This window comes from Oenanthe melanoleuca, unplaced genomic scaffold (assembly GCF_029582105.1).
Source record: "Oenanthe melanoleuca isolate GR-GAL-2019-014 unplaced genomic scaffold, OMel1.0 S032, whole genome shotgun sequence".
NCBI lineage: Eukaryota > Metazoa > Chordata > Aves > Passeriformes > Muscicapidae > Oenanthe > Oenanthe melanoleuca.
This window is the reverse complement of record NW_026612681.1, coordinates 75,702-99,987: the sequence shown is the minus strand read 5'-3', so window position 1 is coordinate 99,987 and position 24,286 is coordinate 75,702. Positions and strand designations below refer to the sequence as shown.

The 24,286-nt window shown below is 38.1% G+C and overlaps 1 protein-coding gene across 1 annotated transcript; it reads right to left on the bottom strand.

The window, feature by feature from the left end:
- Nucleotides 1-1,954: 1,954 nt before the first annotated feature.
- LOC130266394 (serine/threonine-protein phosphatase 4 regulatory subunit 3A) lies at nt 1,955-23,000 on the bottom strand. The gene is made up of 4 exons (XM_056515664.1): nt 21,844-23,000; nt 15,080-15,135; nt 4,901-4,999; nt 1,955-2,608 (listed from the first exon to the last, which is right to left on the bottom strand). Exons 1-4 carry the CDS (start codon nt 21,983-21,985, stop codon nt 1,970-1,972), a joined length of 936 nt encoding a protein of 311 aa, XP_056371639.1. The 5' UTR covers nt 21,986-23,000; the 3' UTR covers nt 1,955-1,969.
- Between the last annotated feature and the right edge of the window lie 1,286 nt (nt 23,001-24,286).

Here is a 24,286-nt window from a genome sequence, read left to right as displayed (position 1 = left end):
CTGAGAGATTCTTACTTATAAACTCAGGGAGTTCTGCCTCCTTGCTAGAGAGGTGCACTGTGAAAGTACCAGGAAATGCAGTATAGCACAGGGTGTACTACCTTTCTTGTGTTCTCATTCTGGGCTCCTCAAAGCTGTGGAAAGCACCTGAACAAATCCAAATGCCTATCTAACTTTGAAATGCAATGTTAATTCTTCTGGCTCCAACATACATAAAGTATACTTTATTTTCAACCATAGAGAACAGCAGTGAAGATAACGTTCAAAAATCTGCTGTCACACAACAAAGCAAAATCAGATCTGAGCCTTTATTTCAACCGTAAACTGCAACTAACAAGTCTGGCAACAACACAAAACTTTGATATTCTAATTTAAATGTACCCTACATCTATTAACCTAACACAAGTTGAAAGAGATAGAAAAAAGGAAACTCATCAGTCTCTAGTCCTCAATAACGTTATCTGGGGTCATCTGGCAAGCACACCCTTAATGATTGTGCAGGATCAGGTCCTCCTTTTCCTTTTCTGCGCAGTTTCTTTTTTGAAGCTAAAGAAGCGTCTCAGAATCAGCAGTCACCAAGACACGCCTGAAAAACTCTTCCCCTCCTCTTCCTCAAGTCAAAATGTATAATCTCCATAAATTTGCTTTTAGCAACCCTTGCCAAGAGGATAAGACATTTTTGAGACAACAGTCATAATGGTTGCTCCAGTTGAGACCCTTTAACTGAATCTTTTCCAACATTCTCTCAAACTTGTAAACTTCTTCAAATTGGCAACTCCAAAAGCATTAAGGGCTTCTGACTGTTTTAGATAAGCAACTGTGACTTTGTTTATCAAGGACATACGTACAGACATGAACAGTTCGGTTCGCCTAGGTATAAGCGGAGACCTAGTACTACTGAAGATGCCCAAGGTGTTTCATCTGACAGATTAAAGCTCCAAGAGAGTGGGTTAACTAATATCAGTATTACCAGTATTCTGATAACTGAGTGTGATGGAGGAAAAGTTGTGAGGCCTAGTTTTGACAATTATTTGCTCTAGGAGCTTGCAAAAGGAATTTTCACTCTCCTTTGCTATATATTTTCCATGAAATTATACAGGGTACATCCTTAGAGTCAAACTGAAAATAAATATGATTAAAGTAATCAGTAAATCTAACACTTGGTCCATTTCTTCGGATCAGACAGCCCCTACAAAGACAGTGACTATTAATTTATTAAACTCTGGGACAAATAAGATAATGATAATTAACTTCTACAAACCAAAATGCACGTGCTGTTAACACTTTGCTGAGTTAGCTGAAAGCACCCCATACAGAGATGTACCACCAACTTCTAACCATTAAGAAAGTTCATGGGTAGGTGCAGAAAACCTAAAACATTGGTAAAGTACGTAAAGCATCAAATAATCTCTTTACATTTGCAGTAAGACATATTTCATGAAAAACTGGTAATTCCAAGCACTGGTATTTAGGGATTTATGCAGACAAACTAAGAAAAATTCAAGCATCTAAAATGGTCTTATGGTTTTAATCTGTACTTTCCAAACTGCTAATTTAATTTTACTTCAAAATTAGCAACAGCTACATCATGGTAGGAGTTTATATTGTGAAGTTTATGCAAAGTGATTTTTTTCATGGTAACAAGACAAAAGATATCCCTAAGTCTACTGACTAAAAAATCCTAAAAACAGCAACTCTCAAAACTCCTATTAAAATCAAAGATTCAAAGTGCAAACAGTACTGTTCATTCCAAAGAACCTCATTCAACATTCCACACGTTTGCTCTATTTAAATCAGTTACAGAGAATGTAGTCCAAGAACATGTATTTGAAAACTCAGTACTCAAATCCATGCCTTTTCTGTCACACTCCACAATCACTTACAGAATCACAGAAGTGAAGAATCCACTGAAGCATCTCAATCTTTCCAGCAATAATCACCTGACTTTCTTGCCCAACCACAAGTAAGATTATGTATTTTTGAAACTTACCTGTAACATCCCAACTATTTCCACTTTATTAAAAAAGATGAAAGAATGAAGTGTTGATAGCATATTTTCCTCAAAAACTGAGGGAGTGGGTAGGACCATATCTTGAATATATTGTACTCTGTATGTCTGATGTATTTTTTGCTTCAGCTCTGGATCAGATATAGGTATCACCTCTTTAAATTTTGCTGTTTTAGTTAGAAATTCCCTGTGTTTCCGTGACTGTGATAAAGACGGATCATACTCTAGGCATCCAATTACATCCATTATACATTCCTCGGAAAACATGACTTCAAAAAGTGCAGTTCTGTTCAAAAGGAAAATTCCCTTAATAATTTCGTATAAGTGGTGTAGTCCTTCAATGTTCTCCAAGTCTTCGCACACATGAAAAATTTCTAAGAGCTTCTTAATATAACCCTCATTTTCCAGTGCTAGTGCGAGTTTCTCACGACGCAACGGTGAAGGCAGTGAAGATGCCACAAGTTCTGCGATTTCTTCTAGTCGGCTGAGTTCACAGGATGGCAATTCTAGACCTGGTGATGACATATCATCAAAGCGTTCCTCCTCAGACTCATCAACAAGATCCTGAGTAATATCAACAGAAGGGTCTTTGCCTTGAACCTGCAAAATAAGATGTGTCAAAAAGCGGAGTTTAATTTTACTGTTGCTTGAATGCTTTTAAAAATACCATTTAAGTATCACAAATATTTTCTTTGTATGGGCAAAACAGAAATGCAAATCTAGTCTGATACTGAGTTTGGAAAGTAAAAGAGATAATAAGAAGATTTCTTCAAATAGAAAGTTTTATAGAACTGTTTCTACATTAGACATTTATTTATTTTCTAAAAATGGGAGGAAGAATAAGGAAAAAAACCTCCATTTTCTGAGTACTTCAAATAAAACCAGACAGATTTTCAAATGCAAATCAGTATTACATTATTCTAGTGATAGCCTTAAACATTTATCCATAGGCTATTAACTGCTCTTGATGCTTTTCAAAACTTCCACTATCTCAAAAAGAGAAGAGAGGACAGTGCTGCTAATTTATCTGTTATTTTCAGTTCTGGAGAGCTGCAAGTCAAAATCTGTTACTGTGCACTTTCTGAATACGCAACAAGAGACACCAAATCCCCTCTTAAGAACAAAAAAGCTCAAACCAACACTGACAAAAGGATAGTGGAAAACTGACTGTCATAAAAGTAACGCACAGGACTTGCAAAGATCTGTCCAGAGGTATGAGGAAACTGTGAAAAGTATAAATTAGTAAAAAAATGCACAGATGCTTGGGCACCAGAGTGGATCAGCTTTTATGACATCCTAATTTTAGCATCTCCTTGGAGTGTGATGTATCAAATTCAGAGAAGCACTGCTGTGCAGAACAGTATAAGGTGTTGCTGTTTTTAATCTTGAAAATCAGCAAAAAAACCGTGGGAAAAATAATACTTCAATTATAACAGAAAGCCTATAGTCAGAATGCTGTTAAACTCCATATATTGTTCTGCTTATACAGCAGCAACCACTTTATAAATGGTATCAAAGCTTTCCTTTTAGAAGTTCTAATGACTGAGGAAGCTTAAGATCTATAAAGTACACTAGACACAATTACAATAGCATGGCCTCAAAACAGGATGTAAAGACACTGCTTTCCTACAAAAATATTAGATCTTTACATGAGGGTGAAGAAACTGGGCTTCTTATCTGGGTGTTTCCTACAAACAAAACTTCCCCCTTTCCCCACTTTGTTTCTGTCCCTAGCTTTTGGGACATTGACTGCTAAGGTTCTTGGAAATGTTTCTGTACTTATTTACGTAAGTCGTAAACTGCTGAAAAGACTCATTCTTAAAAAAAAGGAATAATCTATACACAATGTAATTGTGAAACCAGATTTCTTATGCTTTGTTTCTGAGATCACTACGAACAAACTTCAAAACACAGAGTGGGGAGAGCTAGATGTTTGTTAAGAACAGAAAGAGAGTGCAGAGAGAGATTTAGAGTAACTTAGAGAAATCCCGCATAATGCAGCACAGAATTATGAGAAGTTGTAATGCTCAGAAGGGAAGAAAAACCCAATCAAGAACTGAGAAAGTGAACTAACATCAGTGAATATATTTGGATCAATAGTTAATACTGAACAAATAGTTAATACCTGAACAAATATTATTCACAAACAACACTAATTCAGTGACCTGGTTCAGTGACCTGGTTGTAGTGGTAAAATGTATGTTAAAATAAATACATGCTACCTATATATTGTTAGATTTCTTAAAATATTGTCTTTAAGGTGATGATACAGGGATGCAACTATCTCCTACTATGAGATCAATCTTTCATAGGCTGGAAACATTTGCATGGAAAAAAGTTCTGAGAGAAACTCAATATTCCCCTCACCTGAAACAGAAGAATTAGAAATGTACAAAGAGAAATGTAAATAAAATATGGTATTACTATATACACCATATATAAAATTAAAATACTGCAGTATATTCTATAAGAAATACATTATAAAACTAAGAGCTCACATATATTCCTCTCTCTACAATAAAACTTCATAGGTAATCTTTCCATTTATGGCTACTGTGAAAAAAGTTAATTATGACATTAATTATCGGGCAACTTTTTAAGCACTCATTTTCAGCTACCCTTCCTTGGGCAAAATAGACCTAAAAAGTTATCTTGAGTAAAAAGACCTGAAAATGTTCTAAAAAATACCCAAAACTTAGATTAGATTTGTATTAAATTTCTGGAGGAAGGAGAAAGTTTTCAAATTTAAAAATGCAAAATTTGGGAGAGCTGGCTAAAACTGTAGTTTTTACTTTCGATCCACTGTTGTTCAAATTAAAAACAGACTACAAGTTTTGAACACAAACATTTAGATGAATTAGGTTGTCTCAATCTTACATTTATCAAACTTACCTGACATATTTTTTCCCATATTTCATCACAACCTGCTTTTTCTTGAAAGCTAAGTGCCAAATCATAATTTTCAGCTTCAGACCACACAATCAAGGTATCCTTTAAAGAGAGGAAGAATATTTTAAGCAATATATTTCAGATTTTATTAACCTAAAGTTTTTAAAGAGAAAAATTTAAAAATAAATACAGCCTGACACTTAATTATGACAGGACAGTATTACAATACAAACACAACCATCACACTTCATAAATTTTTTTATATGTGTTTACGATTAAAACATTCCTGCATAAATCAGAAAAAAGAAGTTCCAGAAAAATATCAAAAGTTCTGTAACCATAATATTGTAAATCTCAAAAAGTGTGACCTAGAAAATGCACTTCTACCTCAATGCACTCTCTAATAAAATGCAATAACAAAAGCAACACGTTTTGTGGGTGTTTATGTTTGGGGTTTTTTTTAATGTTTCAGTTGGACCATATAAAGCTGTACTTCTTCTGTAGGCTCCAGAAGACACTCTGCTAATGCACAGAACAGCTGTTTAAAAGCTAGTCCCAAGTTAGCTACAAACTTTAAAGAAGACAAACAGCACGATTCACTGCCTGGGACTACACGCACGCACTACACTGAACCACATATGAGAGTTTTACTTATCCAAACTACAATTCTGGAAGGAAGTTTTGCCCTAAACTTCTATAAATTACTTGAAACCATGCTTAGCTACCGTCACTTCCCAGATACTGAAGGTCTTATCTACTTGCTAGGATAGTTCAAGAGTTTATCAGAGCCCTCATATTCCATGCAAAGCCAATATATGAAAGTGGAAGCTGATGGTGTAAACAGCAATGTTACACACTGACAAAGTATTTGATGAAGTAGTTTACAGAGAGTTACTAAACTACTCTTAGAATAACTAAACAGAAAACCAAACTAAATTAATAAAAGAGAAAAATAAAATCAGCATTGTTCACATGTACTGAATCAAGCTTTATTGTTAATCTTTTGTAACCAAGACTTGTTAATCTTCCTGTAACAGCTGAAATATAACCAAGAGTAAATACACATAGCCCCATGAAACTGTATTATTTCAGACAAGTGCTAAACCATGCATTCACTCACTAGGACAAGAGACATGAGAATTCTTCATATACATAAAATGCAGAATTTCTACTTCATTAAGTACAGATTTTGCTTAGAGTGATATTAAAATGAATACTGACAATAAAAAGAAACCTTATATTTAGATTTTGATATGCACTTGCTAGAAAACACCTTAAGCTAAACTATAATCTAAACAGCACAATCAGCCAGCTCCAATGGGATTGTCAAGCAATACAATATAATCAATTTGCCATTACCAGAGCAGCTATACTGCTTCAGAGGCACTAATGGCTTTACCTTGTAAATGGCAAATAGTTTACCTTTTCCTTTTCCAAAGGGTTGAGGGAGAGGTGGTACACAGAAGAAAGGGATTTAGGAAGACCACCTCCAAAATACAAAAGGAAGAAAAAAAATCATAATTAATAGTTTATTCTCTACAGGTCATGGAGCAAATTCTCTGGTAATAACAGATTGACAGCAACTGGTACTGCTGACTCCAGAGCAAAAAAAAATCAATTTACAAAAATCCAAAAAGTGAAGGTCTCAAAAGAAAAAATTTACCATTTTTTGAAAACAGTATGTACCTTACTGCACCTTAAGTGTAGGTATCAGGTTCAAATTCTAATACATCTATCTGTATTTCTACTGCAGTAATTTTAAAGGCCGCTCTCTCCTTAGCTTTACACTGAGTAGTGCTTATTTAATTAAAAAATCCCAAACAACCCTAACACCAAATTTTAAGTAGACCCTAGTAGAACTTGCAATATTCCCATCTAATTACATTACATTACCATCCAGGTGAAAGTGGTTAGATTTCTAAACATGCCATTTCTGAAAGACCAAAATGTATATTCTTCTTGATAAAGAACACAACTAAGAAATGGGAAATGACTAAAAGAATACTGCTAAGGGCAGTAGTACTCCCATTAACTGCTTAAGTTTAATAAACAAAAGCTCTCAGTCTCTGAATAAAATCCAGAACAGATCAAAACAGAGAAAGGAAGGCAGAGAAAAATGAAAGAGGAGACAGAAAGTTAAACCTGCTTTTGAAAACTACAGTCACAGATGTAGATAAGTGTATTTGGCCACAGTATGGCAATTTTTCCCTTTAACAAGATAATCTACTAAACACGGAAGCTCACACTCCCATATAGTTAGATATTTTTTAGTTATTTTTTCTTTGGAAAACAAAACAAAAAATTGCTTAAAGAAATCATTTGAGCAGCATAATCATTTTTCAGTTTGTTTTATCAGCATTAGAAAAGTGTTTTTCAATTGCCAACACTAAAATTCAAAATTATTAGTATCTGTTATCTTATCATGCAAGGGGTTCGTATATTATGGTTCCCCAACAGAAATCTACCCATTGCTACTTTCTGGATCTTTGGTAACTGTATTTGTTTGTATAACCTTTCTTGCATAAAAAGGACTTTTAAAAAGACAATGTGAAATAGAAAGCACTCCACTTTGTTGCACATATACAGTTTTGTCTAAATTCACTGTTAAAGGCAGAAAGTTGTGACTATAACTTCATTTTGTTAATGCTACAAAGCTTATAATCATCAAAAAGAATAGTACAAGACTTACACATGTATGAAGAAATGACTGAAGGAAATTCTATATGGAGTTAAAGATAGAAGAATACATCAACAACAGTCTACTTTCTGTTTATTTTATTGAAAGAAATGTTTGTACATGCTTCTATACAGGATCTGACATTTCCTCAGTGTGAACAGAGTCCACTAACTACTCTGGATCTCTCAGCTATGGATTGGAGTATCTGTTGCTTCCAAATGTCAAACTTCTTGAAACTCCAGAAAGCAACTGCAATTTCTTAAGAATGCCTTCTCCATTCAAAGAGAAAACATGAGTAAGGATAAATATGCTTAGTAATAGTAGCTATTGGTTAGAAAGGTAAGAAGATAAATCTTGCACATCACATCTTGATGAGCATAAAATCTTCAATTTTATTTGCTTCCTAGCAGCAGTTGTGGCTCAGCTGGATCACAGCTGGATCAGATGTCCTTTGTTGTTGCATTTCACATTAAATATTAGCATCTACACACTAGAAACTCAAAAGGATAATTAAAACATCTAAAAATTGAACACATCTAGTTCTTCGTAAACAATTAAAATGTGCAACAGCAGTATTAAATCACAGCAACACTGTGCTGTCACAAATAAAACTTGGACAAAGGTTTTATTATTGAAGGACCTTATATTGAGTTCTCTGTGAGAACATCAGCATTCTAGCTCCTCATATTTTCAAGATGCATCATAGTTCTTGGCAAGATCTTTTTTAAATAGGATGATAATCAGGAGCTATTTATGTAGAGTTCATGATCTTATTCATAGTCTGAAAAATCATTTGCTGCTTTGTAAAAAAATATTTTGACAGTAGTGCCAGTTGGATGTGTCATCACTATCTTAGCCCATACAAAATTTGCTGTCTCCTTAGGACCATTTATATGAATGTGTTTTCTGTTAAAATAGTGCTCGTTATGGCTGCACACATAAAATGAGGAATTTTAAAATTTAACCAAGATTTCTGAGTACGGCCTCGTTTTAGGAGATCCATGTACTTAACATTCCCTTAAGGAGGTATCAATCATTTCCATGGGTGGAGGATAGCTTTGTACACTCTAGTCCTTATAAGGGCACAGCCCAAGGCAAACATTCACAATGCAATCAGTGACTCCTGTGCTGATTCTCTCTCAGCCAGCTGCATCAAGCCCACTTGAAGCAAGTTATGGTTAGTTAGAGGTTCTCCAGAGGTACTACTGTGTGCTACAGTTTTATTTGAGATGTGCCTCAGAAGCTAACTTGCAATAATTTAACCCAGGAAACAGTGGCAATTGCACTGAAGAAGGATAAGGTTTAGTATCTACCTCACAACTTTTCATTTTTCTGCAACTATTGCCAAAAGGCTTCTGACTTACCCCAAGAGAGAAATTTTTTTGATACATTCTTGACATAACACTCACTAAAAGTCAACTTTTATTAGACAAATCAGTTTTATTTAACTACTAGAAAGCTCTTAGTAGGTGTCTTGTACAGCACTCACACAAAATTCCAAAGCAAGCTCTGGGACTTCATTATGAAGAATTTCAGAGCAACTAGTAGAGAGGATTTGATTCTGCTATGATTAAATTAACAGAACTGTAACTGTTTGACAATGGACTCTCACGCCAGTTCATGTCCAGGGACAAGTCTTCTCCATAGCTCCAAAACATTCTTTAGGCAGCTCTGAGATTTAATCTACATTCAAGAAGTAGTGATCCCTAAATTAGCTAAGTATTTAATAAATTCTTGCTTTCAACCTTAAAAAGCAAATGAATCTCTTCCTATTAACCCTGACATGGTTCAAGTTTATTTCAGTTTCCTGGCCCACACAAGGTTCAAAACAGCCAGGTGTTTCTTCCCCTCATGGGCACTGCCTGATTGCTAGCTCCTTATCTAATTCCTTAGATTGTTTACAGTCACAGACACTTCCCCAGACATGCCAACTCACCTTTCAGCATCTTGCTATCTAAATATTTACAATCAAAAGTTCAGCTTCATAATTTCAGGTTTCTCTTTATGAAATAAACTACTTGCACTACCTAGACTTTTGAAGTTAAATATTGAGTCAGTGTGGTAGCTTGTGGTAGAATCTTCAAGCTACAAAAACTGACCCAAGTAATGTAATATGAAGTTTCAATTCTGCATTTGGTTTCATGCACTTTTTCACCTAGAACCTAGTTATCTGGATGTGCTAACAATTTATTCAAAAAACTGATTAACATTTCAAAGGCACACTCAGATTGTATTCTACTAGCTTCTGTGAAAGCTCAACAGACATAGACAACTTTTCAGTTAGTGATTTCATAGCTGCATTCCCATTAATCACATGGAATAAAATCAGTTTATTAGTTCTGCAGCAGAAACTTTAATTACTGGCCATACTCAGTGTCCTAGGGTGATTTTATGATGCTGAATTGCATCCCCATTTGTCTGTTTAGCCCAGAAATCAGTTTTGTACCCTTAAGATCTGAGAGTAAAGGGGATGGGGGGGTGGGCGGGGGGGAAAAAAATAACTGGTATAATGTCTGAGGCAGCTGTATTCAAAACACAGAGATAAGAGCTTCTTCAGCTTTTTTTTTTTTTCCTCATGGACTGTTGTCTGCAGCACAGACAGTGGGAGAGAGCTCTCCCTTGTTTTTTAGTTAGTTTTTAGCTAGCTGAGGCAGAAAAGTTCCCTGGACTGTGGCTTTTCTTTTTCTTGGAACTGTTCAAACTGCTCTGGACTGAAAACCCAAAGATACACCAGGAGCTCACACCTGTGGCCCACCAGGGTGCAGGACATGGCACTTTCCAGCACAGGAGGGGCTAATAAGAGACTGAGTGAGCCGAGCTACACCCTATGACAAGGACTTTCTGAATTTGCCATCTCTTCAGAACAGCTAGAGGTTTTATATTATTCATTTTTTATGCTTCTGAAGACTTTGCTTATTAAATAAACAGGTTTATTCCAATTTTCTCCATGGAAATCTTTTCCCAAACCAGCTGGGGGAGGAGCCACTTGAATCTGCTTTCTAGAGGGACCCCTTAGGAAGTTTCCTTCCAAATTTGTCCCTAAACCAGGACACTCAATAAGAGCAGAAAAAACAGAATACACAGGAAAATAGACTTGAAGGAAAAGAAATGTATGTTAATTTAAAACAGATTAACTGGCTCATCTCAAACCCAAGAGCAGCCTGCCCTTCCCTTACTTATTCCATCACCTCACAAAGCCACATACTCTTTCTTACTTAGCTACCATAGGCACAAATTTTATTGAAATAGTTTCATTGTTGGCTTGATTGTCATGACAGCAATGGTATGAAGTTCATCTTCTCTGAGCATTCAGTCAGTGTCCTTTTGGATATTTTCAAAACTTGGCTTTTTTATTAATAAATCTGCTCTCCATTATTCAAGGATGGCCACCTTCAAGTCACACAGCTAGTAGATAGTACTTGGGATGAATTTTAGCTTTTTATTCTTATGAGGACCTGAAAAAGAGACTGCAAAAGCAAAGACACCTCTAGGGCAGAGGCAAGACGGTAGGTGGAAGCTGTAAATAACTCAACTCTTCCTTCTATCAGGCACAGAAAGGGATGCAATACATACTTCATTACAGGATGCACATGGATGCATCTAAAAAAGCTGAGGATACAAGTCTTTACTATTCTATTTTTAAAGCATTGCCAAAGTATACTGAAAAGCTACACCCCAGTACACATCTGTATCAGGTTTCTCCCTAGATAAATGCTAGCGTATGGAGGGTTTTTTAATCATTTAAGGCTGCATAGGAAGAGGTGCTGTCCTAATATACTAATGGAATTATTCATTTTCTGAATAAGGATCACTTGTTTAAGAACAGCATCTTTGTCATTAACATTCTGAAATTTCAATGCCTTAAACCCAATCCACAATTAAAATATCTTCTTCCTTTACTAGAGTACTAAGAAAACAACCAACAACAGAAGAGAAAAACTAAGTATTCCATGTGTGACACAGCAATGCTTTGTATAATTAAATTTCACTTACTAAAAAATTTTGCTTTTAAGGAGAATGCTACTACTTACCCAGTAATTAAATCCAGTAATATTCCATGGCAAAGTTATAGGACTGCTTTGTAACATTTTAAAATAAAAACACCAATAAAACTTAGCACAGAGCGACAACAAGAATACAAATCAGGTGCTCATGTGACTGTACTGTGCAAATTTTGCTTTTACTGAAGAAGTTTCTGCCTACAAATAGTACTTTAACTTAAGAAATATTAAGTCCTTTTCTTGAGCCACATGACTTGAGAACATTTCTCAAGTTGTTTTCTTTCTAGCTTTTTTTCCTCATACGGCTTCCTTTCTTCTAGTTCTAGTATAAATAGTGATGAGTTTGCCAGGAAGTGCATGGTTCAGAGCATCAATGAACTTCCACTGGTAGCAATTCTACTCTGCAAAATCAGATACACAGACCTACCTTTCTTTTTGAACATGGCAGAAAACAGCTCTTCATTGTCACCGACTAATTTATTTGACTACTGAAAAGACAGTCAAAAGACTGTCTATGAATTTCATACTTTAATGAATTATTTCAAACCTGGCAGGTAAGTCTGGAAACTAGACCAAACTGAAATACCTCAGGTTGATGTATGAAAAATGAGTCCCTGAGCAGGACTCAAGATCTCCCAAGTAATCTTTCTCCCCAAAGGCAGAAAGTCGTATTTACCACCACAAAAGGCCATCACTGCTTTGAACACTAAACACCAAGAAATATAAAGAAGACAACTGGGACAAGATCATCCTACAAGCTCAGCTTCACAGGTATAGTTTTTGGAAGGTGGTTTTTTTTTTTTTTTTTTTTTTTTTTTGGTGGTTTGGTTGGTTTTGTTGGCTTTAGTTTCCAAGGGACCAGAGGCAAAAAGGCAAACTTGTCCTCAGATCTTCACACTAGTATTTTGATAAGTAATTATCTAAGCTGTGCCGGTATGAAAACACACATATGTAAACCATGAGATTGCATAATTTGTGATATCAACAATTAATGAGACCATCTACTTCACACTTGCACTAACAGATCAAGATAGGCAGAAGGCTCTTTCACCAGTGGAAGGACTTCACTATTTGTCACAAAGGCATCTTATAGGCTTCTTTTGTTGAAGGATCCAACTGGCACATGAAGGTTCCCCAAGAGCTTAGTATACATCTCTCCTTGTTTCCAACCACAGATTGTTTCAGTTGGTCCAATAAAGACTGCATCTTCTTACAAGCCTCATGTCAACCTAGACAAAAGTCAGAACTCATCCATTTATTCCATCGGATATTCAAAGAGCCTACAGGCTGCATGCTGTGTCACAGGAGAAATGGATGTGTTGCTATGTACTATTTAAAATAGCATGGAGATCCACCCTCACAACAAAATTCTGAGATAAAAGCCTGGTGATATCGTAACACTACACAGCTACTTTGAACTTTTAAGTCTCAGATTTCTGGGAGATTTTTCTTGAAATTTTCCAAGTGCAACTAACAACAGCAGGCAAGCTCAAAAGCAAGTCATCTATCTTGGGCTGCAATTCCACTAGTAGTGAGGTGATCTAAGCGGCCTTCTGCAGTCAAAAAAAGATCTCATTCACTCTATCTCAGTTCCACAAATGAATCTTGTGTAAGGTGGTTTGAAAGTTCAGCCAGCATAGAGAGTTCCCAGTTTTTGAAAAAGGATTTAAAGTACCAAGTTGATTTTCTTATGGTTTAGTAATTTTAAGCCATTCAGAATTCTAGGAGCAGAGCTGGCAAACAAACCTTCTCTTTCTTTCATCTGCTAAGCTCCAAGCTTAGGTTATATAGAATCAGGTTTAAACTTTGAACTTGCCTTTTACTATGGGAAAGGATAAGTAGGCCTCACATGAAAGAAAACATGCTACAGAGCATATTTAATATACACATCAAGAAACATTTGGTATTTATAAGGCTCAGAGTGGAGGCTTATATTCAATCTGTATCAGAAATTGGTTTGGCTAAACAATATGAACAATCCACCTGCAAATATAAATATCTGTCTATGCAGCATTTGAAAGCTTTAAAAACAGCACTTTTCCTTCTCCAGCATAGAGAATGTACAGTGCTGTTCTAATGGCACAGACTCATGTTAATTATTTTTATTTCTCTAACCATGATTTCACAATGGCCAGTATGATTTATGCAGCACTAGATTATAATGTATGTCTGACTCTGAGTAGGAAGTGCTGTTACAGTGACTGGCATATGTGGTGGTTGGCACCAATCTTGCAATTTTATGCCTACTTGAAGTAGGTTTCTTGTCTGATGTGGTATAAAGCCTACTGATACAAAACTCACCCTCAGTGAGTTTTTAACTGATATAAGCCAGCAAAGCAAGTTTATACCAGATCAACACTTTATGCTATAGAGCTGTGAAATATTCAGTGTAACTTCAGGAGTTTTAAAGCTCAAGTTACAGTATCATAAAACCATGACCTCAAGCTAGTCAGGATTACAGCTAAAACTTAGCCTGCTTAGCATTTCTGCTGGTCTTGTCCTCACTCCCTGGAATTGATTCTCCAGACCCGCATTGTCCCCATCAGTTGTTCAGTATGAGCTGCTTATATAGTGCATTATTAATATATCAAGAAACAATACAGGTCAAATTTTTCAAGGGCTTTTTTGGCCCATACTGGCTACCCCCATTCAGTTCCAAATACAATCCTACAAACAGCTGGAGTGACACAACTACTGGGACTGCCTGTGAACAAAACAACAGTATGTCCATGCCTGTAATAAACTATTAAAGCTGAAAGACTGAAGAGTGTTTTAATACATTAACTGCACCTGACAAGATTTTAACATGTCTGAACTGACCAAACAGGCAACAAAATACAATCTGGTGCAGCATTTTTAAACCTGTAAGAGCAATTCCCAGCATCCATGAAACAAGCACAGCAAATGAAGTACAAAACCTACACAGCTCACTTGTCACCCATCTCAGGAGCATTCTTTAGGGGCTCACAATGTACAGCTTAAATAACTGAAGCAATGTGCAAACTAAAGCTAATAAGTTTTATGCATACAGAATGCTTTGGAGCAGTAGTAACCCATATCCACCTTCCAAGTAAAAGACAAACAGGTTAACAAGTAAATAGCTTTAAAGCTTCTAGTCTTTCCTTGAATAAAAAAGCATTTAAAGTTATAACATCTGAAATATAAAGAAGAAAAATGCCAGATGATACTAAGTTTCAGATAATATAACCCTCGGGAACCTCAGCTACATTGTGATTTTCCCAACTATGTTTTGACTGTATTCCAAAGCAATTTCTGGTGCAAAACAGAGCCCAATTTATCTGTCTAACTTCACCAAAAAAGCAGAGAAATAACACATGATCATGTAACACGCAAAATTGGTGTACAATACTTCGCCTATTTTTGGCACAAGAACATAAGATATAATTTGCAACAGAGGCAAAAAATTACTATACTGCTATACTGTTGGTTGTATACTGTTAAAGACTCTGCCTTTAAACATGAGGAAAAGAAAAGTATGTTTACCTGTTGCTTCTGGTACGCAGTGTTCGGATTAATTTTGGACTCCAAAAGAAGAGAGCCTAGAAAAAAAAAGTTCCACTTATTTATATGCATGCTAAAATTTTAAATCTCCACATGAATTTTCTGATCACTCTTTCCTTGAGCAACAATAACTCTCTTAACCCCTACCCTTGAGCTTTACATTTCATTTGTCCCTCAGATATACTGTTCACACAGTACACAATAATACACTGAGGACTGAAGTTTGAACCTTTCTTATTCTGAGTAATGGCTTTTCCACAGAAAACTTTTCAGACATGATAAACCCTGCAAGTCAGCAAACCAAAAGCATCACAACTGCATTCCAGAGATTACCTATGGTTGTTTTGTGTGAAAATTCTAATCATATGGTATTTGTTCTTAAAGGTTAGCTAAAACATTTATTTTCCTAGGAAGCATATCTAGAAACTAATGCTTAGAGCAGTAACCATTGTGACTGGTAATACCAGAAAACTTTGCACAAAAAACTCAGGAACAATGGTTTCAAAGCAGGTTTTATAAGACACAGAATAGCAATTCCATTCTCATGCCTGTGTCTTCTTTACCTTCCTTTTGCATGTTAGCATTCTTGTGTCACATTTAAACAATCTGAAGCATTGATCTATGCAAAAACAACTTTTTAAACTGATTTTATTCTTGGACCATCACTTCCCTCCTCCACCTTGCTACTCAGCAGCACTAATGCCAGTGCATGACTTAAATTTACATATCTGCAGAGCTTCATTCAGCTTACACAAAGAAATAGTGATAAATTAACCTGCACTGTCAATCATATAATCAAAACATGAGGCTGCAAGTGGCCCTTTAAAGTGGCATTTCTCCATTCTGTTGTCTGATAAGAAAGGTTATTACTTGATGAATTTAGAAGCTTTACCAATGATTTTTATATCCACTAGCTTACTATGCATGAGGTCATCAGATACAAGTAAGTATTTTTTTCAAATTAATGTACCTGTGAAGGCTGTTTGTTCCCAAATTCTAAGTCTATTGTTCTACAAGAGGCAGCCTCCACTAATGAAGTTGGCTTGAAAAGCTACCACCCCATCTCAACTGCTCTTGGAGTAAAAGTTGTTTACAAACTCAATGTAATTCAACAACAAAACTGAAAAAAATATCCCTCTAGGAAAAACAAGACACACAGAAAAAACTCTCTTGCCTCAAACCTAAATACACTATCCAGGTTTTTCTGAGTTTCCAGTTTTCTAACATGCACCAGCTCTGTTACCAAAGCAGCTTAAGTGTAACTGCATAACTAAAGAAAAGAATAATCACAAACCATAGAGCAGGACAGAGAAGGAAAACATCTAAGATGAGGTTTAAAGACAAATCCAATACATTGCTCATACTTTGGCCGTAGTCTCGGCTTTGAATTTAGAGTTTGCCTAATGAACATCTAAAACCATCAGATACACAGACTCAGTCGTGATTTCAAAGTCCCAACTTCTACTACATGAAGTATTAGAAAATTATTTGTGCTATTACATTGGCTGAAAAACTTCTAGAAAGTCTTTGCTGTCTAGAAATATTTAGTATCAGAAAGTATGAACTAGAATCTAAGAATCCAAAGTAATCAGTAATTTCAACATCGTATATTTTAATGGCTGAACACAGACCTATAGACATGTAAATCCCAATATCAGAAAAATACCATACATAACCTGAATGCCATGTTTGACAAAATACTATTTTAAAAAATTGAAAACATTTGAATGCAGATACTTTATCTGCCAAGCTAGAAGCAGACAATAGAGAATGACTTCTTTACCAGACTTATCAAAAAAGAGCATTTCTTCTTCTCCACTAAACCTGATGCTTGCAGGAAAGACAAATCAAGCTTTTTAAGGCTTGAATTGCTTCTCACTACCACACGATTCAACTCATTCCTCACCATTTTGGACAATAACTAGAAAAATATTGATCTGGAGATGGAAAACACAGTGAAAGGTAAATTGTGCTCTACAACTAATAACTGCCCCAAATTCATTCTTCTGGAGAATACAATGCTCCATTTGTGCAATAAGTTCCCCAAAAAGGGTTCAACAAGTGAAAGATCAGTGACTAATCTACTGGTCAGTTCAGTGAATTTATTTAATACACTAAATTTCACAGTATCAGCCCCCTTCCTTCTTTTTTACTTGCATGTGGAAACCAGGCAGCAGTAGCAGACATCTGAAACACAGATATATTCTTTAGAAAAAGGTTACAGAAATAGAACACATCACAAATAACCTTCCACTCAAAGTCATTATCATTTGTTTGAGATGCTTTTTTCATAAGCATTACTTTCCATGTAGGTACTTTCCCATTGGCATCATCCTAGAAGATGTTAAGATTATCCAGTCTAATTTATCTTCATAAAAATACACCAACAAAATGTCATCTTCATTGACCCAATGACTCTATTCAAAGTTAGGAAAGATCTGATAATTCACCTTAATGCAAGCTATGTTTTTAGTTAATGCCCCAAAATTATGCAGATCTTGTTATTTTTTAAATTACAGCCTTGAATGAATTTGTAAAGGTAACTGCAAAACACTGAAGTCAAAAAATAATATCTGAAACCATCTATAAAAAAGAAATTCTGTTACCTGCCACTGTAATGCAGTACAGCACAGCTGGGGGTTCTGTTAGTAGAAATCACTATTCTGTGCTGCAGAATGAATGTGTGTATAGAGAAAGACTTGCCCACAAGAGATTACATACAGATAGGTATTCAATGCTCTTTTCATTTACATTTAGAGACATCAAATATCCCAATTCAACAGTCTTAAACAGCAAATTTGCAGTTTTATTTACAAATATGCATGTGGAAGTAACAGTTAATCTAGAACACTTGCTCTCACACCGAACTGTTACATGGAACCTTCCTCAAAAGCAGAAAAACTAAGGTGCTGCTCATTACCACCCACCAGTATAAACATGTTTACATTTAAATGAAAGTTTCAACTCAAGAGCTGTTTCTTGCAATATGTACAGAGAGATTTAAGTTCTGCAATCAGTCCTGGTGCAACTGAATCACCGAAACTGATCCTCAGAAACTCAAGAAACAGCTCCAACTGAGTCCCAAGAAAGTGTTCTACAATTCCAAGAGAATACTCCTGAGTCTAAGACACTTCTGGAGGGTCAAATCCAAATATTAAGGAAAGTGGAAAACTAGGAGAAAAGGAACAAAAAAGCCCCAAGTCATCTCCTCCCATGCTTTTTTAAAATTTTTATCCAAGATAAATACTATACTGCTTGCCTAAAACAAACCATTAAATTCAGACCCTTGAATTTGAACAAAGTAAAAAACTTAAGGCCAAGTTTTCTCTAAGCCTGCTAGCTGTACAGGTTTACTGATACCTTCACTACAGAAACAGCAAGGATAGATGCTTGCCCTATGGCTTTCCCTGTGCCCATACAGACTTCAGAAACAGCAAACTTCAACTGAATGAAAATTATCAGAGTTCCTAAAAGAGAGCTCACAAATACAGACTGAAATGAAAGGGTTAATTTACACTTGTCAAAATTTTAGATACAGGACCAGTAAGTTTTAATTAAAGGTTTAAGCTTTCAAATTAACACAAATTACTTGAACAGAAGTGTTCACTTTAGAGGTCACTTCAGTCACCTGGGCTCAGAACAAAAAGAAGGTGATCTGAAACCACACAGTAAACTCCAAAAACATTTTAAGACTAAGGCAGGCCACAGCAGCTTAAAATACCATGTCAGAAATTGGTAAGAAATCAAAGGGTTCTGACTGCACACAGAAACTCACATGGTAGGTGATAATTTGTAAGAAAATATTTCACTCTTGCTCAGCTGCAATTCAGGCAGAATACATTACAGCTAGGAATCACACAGAGAAACTTTTCAGGGTTTTAAATAAAAAGTGAACAGCTATTAAAGTGTAAAAAAATTACAATTTCATGCTTCAACGCATAATATACCTGATATGAAAGGAGTTTATGGTATTTCTGTTCTGATTATTCCAAACTGTCTGAATGACAGTTTAGTGCCTGGCAACATTAGATATGCAGCTAGCAACACAACTCACTCATCTACTCTAAATTATTTTCTTTTATGATGGTGGTAAACACCAGCACAAGTTAAAAAACCCTTCTACAAATAAAAACCCCTTTTACTCAGTTCTTATTCCTCCAATTCCAAATGACAGCTTACATTGGATGTGGCATACTGATTGCACTTCCCTTATGTGAACACCCTGACTGTGCTATAAAATCTCAACCACTTGCAAAGCAGCCTACTACACTAAGTCACAGCTGCAAAATCCAAAGACTGAACCATGTGCTAGCCCACATGGTCAGCCAAAGAAACCACTGGTAATTCTGCTGTTGATTTGTGCATAGCCAAACTGGCCCTTTAACAGAAATGGGAATTTCCCACACACATAAGGAGCTACTGCTCACATCCCCATGACCTCCCCTACTCAGGAAATGGAGCCTTCACCTTCAGGCATATCCCCCAGGCTTTCTGTCAGCTTCCTGGAGCAAGTCAGTAAGAACATGCCAGTGTGCACAAGATGAATCTCAGCTCAAAGGCTAGGAAAAGCTGGTTAAGAAATGCAGGAAGGAAGAAGTTTCATTGTGGAAAGAGGAGGAGCTGGCAAAGACGGACAATACAAGAATGCAATGGAAACATGGAAGCAAATGGTGTACAAGTAGGTTCCTACTACTTGTATGTCTTTGTTAACTGGGTAAAAGTTAAAAATCAGCCAACTATTTCATTTAGTTAAAAAAGCATGCAAGGAAACACAAACTGCACAGTATATAAAACACCTTTTTCCAAATCATTTGCTCACATGTAAAAATGACTATTTGCCTTCAAAATTAGCCCACAAAGAATAGGCAGTGGGAGCACACAAAATATAAATCAAATTTTATGAGGTGTTTACATAAGCAAGTTAGAAAAACTAGCCTATTAATAGAGTGCACATTTACCCAGGACTGATACTACCTACTAAATTAAGAACTTTAACTCTGTGCATTATTCAATACTTTGAAGTACAAAGTATGCAGTTTGAGAGAGGTCTAAAGTGTAGATACTATCAAATAAACATCTGTGTATTAGGTGCAATTAATAAATTTGAGACAGTTCTGATTAGATTAGTGTAGCTATGCAAGATAAAGCAATGACTTAATTTTAGTTTTTATACCAATGTTTCTTCCTTCTTACAGATGTTCATTTATAAGTGAGGTGGCAACAACAGTCCAACTCAGGTTCTAATCAGTCTGAAGCACACATATCCCACTGAAAGTTAATAAATGGATTTTAGTTCAAATACTTTAAAAAAACCCCAGATTTTAAACATGAAACAGAAAGTTGCATGTTTAAATGTATCATTTTTTAATGTATAGGAGACAAAACAGTTTTTAAACATGACTCCAACAGCCATGTAGGCAGCCAGGACAGTATCTATGACAAAACATACTGTAAAAATTAGCCTAAAAATTTAGGGATAATTTTTAAAATTCCCTCCTACTGTTGAAATTTTAAATCTGTTTCCATTTTGAATGTTTTCTCTCGCACTATGAAGCTGCTCAAGGTCTTGATATATCCTCCTCACTGTAAAATAAATAAAAACCAGGTGTCAGTTTAACCTTTTAAAGTATAATCAAGAAACTACAAGATCTCTCTGGGGGCTTATCAGGAGCTCAATTATCAAAATCCTGCTAAGATGACTGATTCTTCCATATCAGTTTATGATCTTTGCTGTAGAGATTACATATTGTACAGTTTATCAGAACTTTCTCAAAAAGGATTCTCAAATTGCTCCTCATCCTACTTCCTACAATAAAAAAGCTTAATAAATAAAATTACAAGGTCTGTTGACAGTCATATGCTACAACCAGATCGACAAGTCACTAAATACAGTAGCTATACATCTAATGAAGTAGTAAGTTATGAACTGACATTCTTTAAAAGGAAAATGGTACAAGCTTGATACTATGAAGTACACATTTGAAAATCTCTGATCACAGAGAGTCATGAACTCACTTAACCAATAGTCAAGACTAGGCCAAACATGTAGCTACAGGGCTAGATATTACTACTTAACATGTACACTACTGACATATGTTGCCAGAAAACATGAAAGAAGTTGATAATGAAAAATGCATCATTTTCAGGGAGACCTAGAACTGCTGAAGGACTGAGAACTTCATCCCACTAGAAAAAAAACCAAAAACAACCATCTCTGAAAATGCTGTTCTGTCCATTGTATTGCCTTTACTACCATAACTGTACTTTGAAAACCGTTGATAGCTGTTAGAATGTCTTACATAATCCAAAAAGCTACCAAAGAAAAGGGCAGGTGGAAACAGAAAGGTGTTAGCCATCCAACGATCTTCTAAAAACAAATACTAAAAACCAAAATCTAAGTTTTGAACAACTTTCATGAGTGGATCGCTTCCAGAAACATCCAGTGATCGGTTTTGAAACAAGATCAGTAGACATCCAAACCCATACAAGATTTACAACGAGACTCAAACGCATTTTGCATGCAACGCTGTGTATTCAGTAAGTGCCTACGATGCTTGCACTTGATGGCAATCTCCTGCTTCTTTCACTCGGCCTAGCACGAATGAACCCGGGTTAGTGCTTACTTGCTTTTAGGAACACGATTTGAATTATGCAGGAAAACATTAAGGCAACAGACACAAAGCTACACGCAGTTCCTTTTCTGGGCAGGACGAGGAAAGACTGTACCTTCAGCCGTACACACTTACCATCACTCTCTGCCCTGACTAGCAGGGACATGCCCTTGAGCCTCTCCACGTAGCAAGAGGACACATGCCCTGTGCCTCGATCATCCCACTGGCGGTCCTCATTTAGCGTGTACACCTTCACCCTCCGCCGGGTGTCCGTCATCCTGCCGCCTGCCACACCGCAGCCACCACTCTGGCTCGCAATCGCTGGGGGAGCAGAAGGCTGGTCGCGGACCAGGCCCCCCTCAGGGGAGGGGAGCGGGAAAGAGGGGAGCAGCCCCACACGGGCACGCCAAGAAAGCTCTTCTTACTCCTCTTCAGTGCCCCAACGGCATCCTCATTATCGAGGGTAACAGAGGATGATTGGGGAAGAGGGGGAAACGAGAGGTGAAGATGTGAAAAAAGGGAGCTGCTCCTTCAGGTACAGTCAGACGCTATACAAAAGGCGAGTAAGCCTAGGCAGGGAGAGCCGCAGAGAGGAGAGAGGCTCTTTGCAGGGCGAAGGGCAGGCAGGAGAGGCGGTGAAGAAGGGATCCCGGAGGAGAAGGGGATTCACGGCAGAGGAAGCAGCGGCGGGCTGCAGCCGGCCCAGCGTGACAGGAGCAGGCGTTCCTGGAAGCAGGAGCCCTGCCGGGGAAAACAGCGGGGAGGCCGGTAAGGCCGGAGGGAGCCAGAGGAAGGGAGGCAGGCGGGAGAGGGGCTGCTCGCCCCGGCCTGAAGCCCGGCTCTATTGTGCAGCAGCTGCCCAGGCCCGAAGCCCCTCGCTCGCCGTCCGTCAGCGCGGGGCTCCCAGGAGCCGCCCTCCTTCCCGCCCGGCTGCCCGGGGCCCGCGGACACTGCCCGTCCCCGGGACGGGTGAATGGCCAGCCGAGCTCAGCGTCCCGTCTTCCCCATGGACTCCGGTCGCAGGCGGAGGCTTCACTCCCAGCCTGACTCCGCCGCCATGTTCTTCTTCCTCCTCCTCCTCCTCCTCCTGGTGCTGCGGCGGCTCAGTCCCGGCTCCCCAGCGCGCCTCCCGACGTGGCTGCGCTTCCAGGCGTTCGGCGACCCGGCTGGCAGAGAAACGCTGTGCCCGGCGGAGGGAGGGGGCGATCGGCAGCGGCTGGTGCGGCCCGGCTCCCTCCGGCCCCGGCTCCGCCTCAGTCACTGCGCGGCCGCCATCTTGGTTTCACCTCTCACTGGCGGTGCGGGGTCTCCCAGCCAGGGGCGGCACGGGCCGCCCGCCGGCATTTAAAGGGCCAGCGGCCCCGCGTGAGGAACGCGCGTGCGGTCGTGGCCGCGCCGCTCTCGCGGGCCTGGGCCAGGCGCCGGCGGGTCCCGGCTTTGTGGGTTTATTTTTGTGGGTTTATTTTCCTTTTTTTTTTTTTTTTTTTTTCCTCCTGTCACACCTTGACGAGTGATCCCAAAGTTAAACAGCTTTTAGTTGAATATTCGTTGGATCTCCGCACTCATAGATGGGATCAAAGAATTCCAATAACAAACAGAAGCTGTCGAGGCTCTGCTTCTGCCGCTGCTGCCAACATCTGAGCACGTGTTTGGCAGATTTCCCTAAAATATGTGAAAACACTGGGACCCACCAGTACCACTGCAGAACAGAGTCCATTTCACAGTACATTCTAGATATGCAGTGTTCATGGGAGCTCACCGCAATATGTACTCTGTTATTTTATGCTTTTGAACAAGTCCTGATACTCAAAGTAAGTTGTATTGAGGGTGGTTTGAGCCAAAACCACTAATTTGCAGCTTTTGCCAGAATTAAACGTATCACAAGGAAACCTAGTCGAGCCCTGTTTTCCTTTGTCCATCTTCTATTTTGTTTTGTAGCCCTGTGAGAAAGACAGTGTTTGGTTGCAGACTGATGCGCAGTTTCCTGAACAAGCTCCCAGGTACAGCCCCAGCCTGACAGAGCTCAGGAGGTGTTTGCGCAACGCTCTCAGTCACATTCTGTGACCCTTGGGGTGTCCTGTGCAGGGCCAGGAGTGGGATTCCATGATCCTGATGGGTCCCTTCCAAACCAGAATATTCTGTGATTCCTGATGTGCCCAGATAAAGCCATTTGGCCTTTTCTCTGATGCCCAAGGGCTGGTTAAAAACACAAGAGCCTTGGGGGGTGATGTTTGGGTGCCTATGACATAGCTGAAAGTGCGTTGTGTTTCTGTTCTCAGCGTGGTGCTCTTGGCTAAAGCAGCGACAGGTTTGGAGAGATTGATTCCTTTGTCTGAGAACTGTGGATTGTGGGCCTGGCTGAAGGGAAGCACCACACAGCTTGTGCACAGAAAGATGCTCGTGCACAGAAAGATGCTCATTGCCTTCACTTGGTGGCCTGGGCAGCTCTCGAGGCAATGATGCTGGGCAGGTGCTGTGCCAAAATTTCCCTCAGGCTGGAGATGGATTTTTATTCAGAAAAGATTTATGTCACTTAGAGAAAACTTTGTAGGACTGTTATGTTCGTGTACCATTTACA

Excerpts from the sequence above, each read along its gene's own strand:
- LOC130266394 (XM_056515664.1), bottom strand. The coding sequence starts at position 21,985 with ATGACGGACACCCGGCGGAGGGTGAAGGTGTACACGCTAAATGAGGAC. Across the intron at positions 15,136-21,843 it reads AGTCAGGGCAGAGAGTGATG|GCTCTCTTCTTTTGGAGTCC; the intron begins GTAAGTGTGTAC and ends TTTTTTTTCTAG. Across the intron at positions 5,000-15,079 it reads CTGCGTACCAGAAGCAACAG|GATACCTTGATTGTGTGGTC; the intron begins GTAAACATACTT and ends CTCTCTTTAAAG.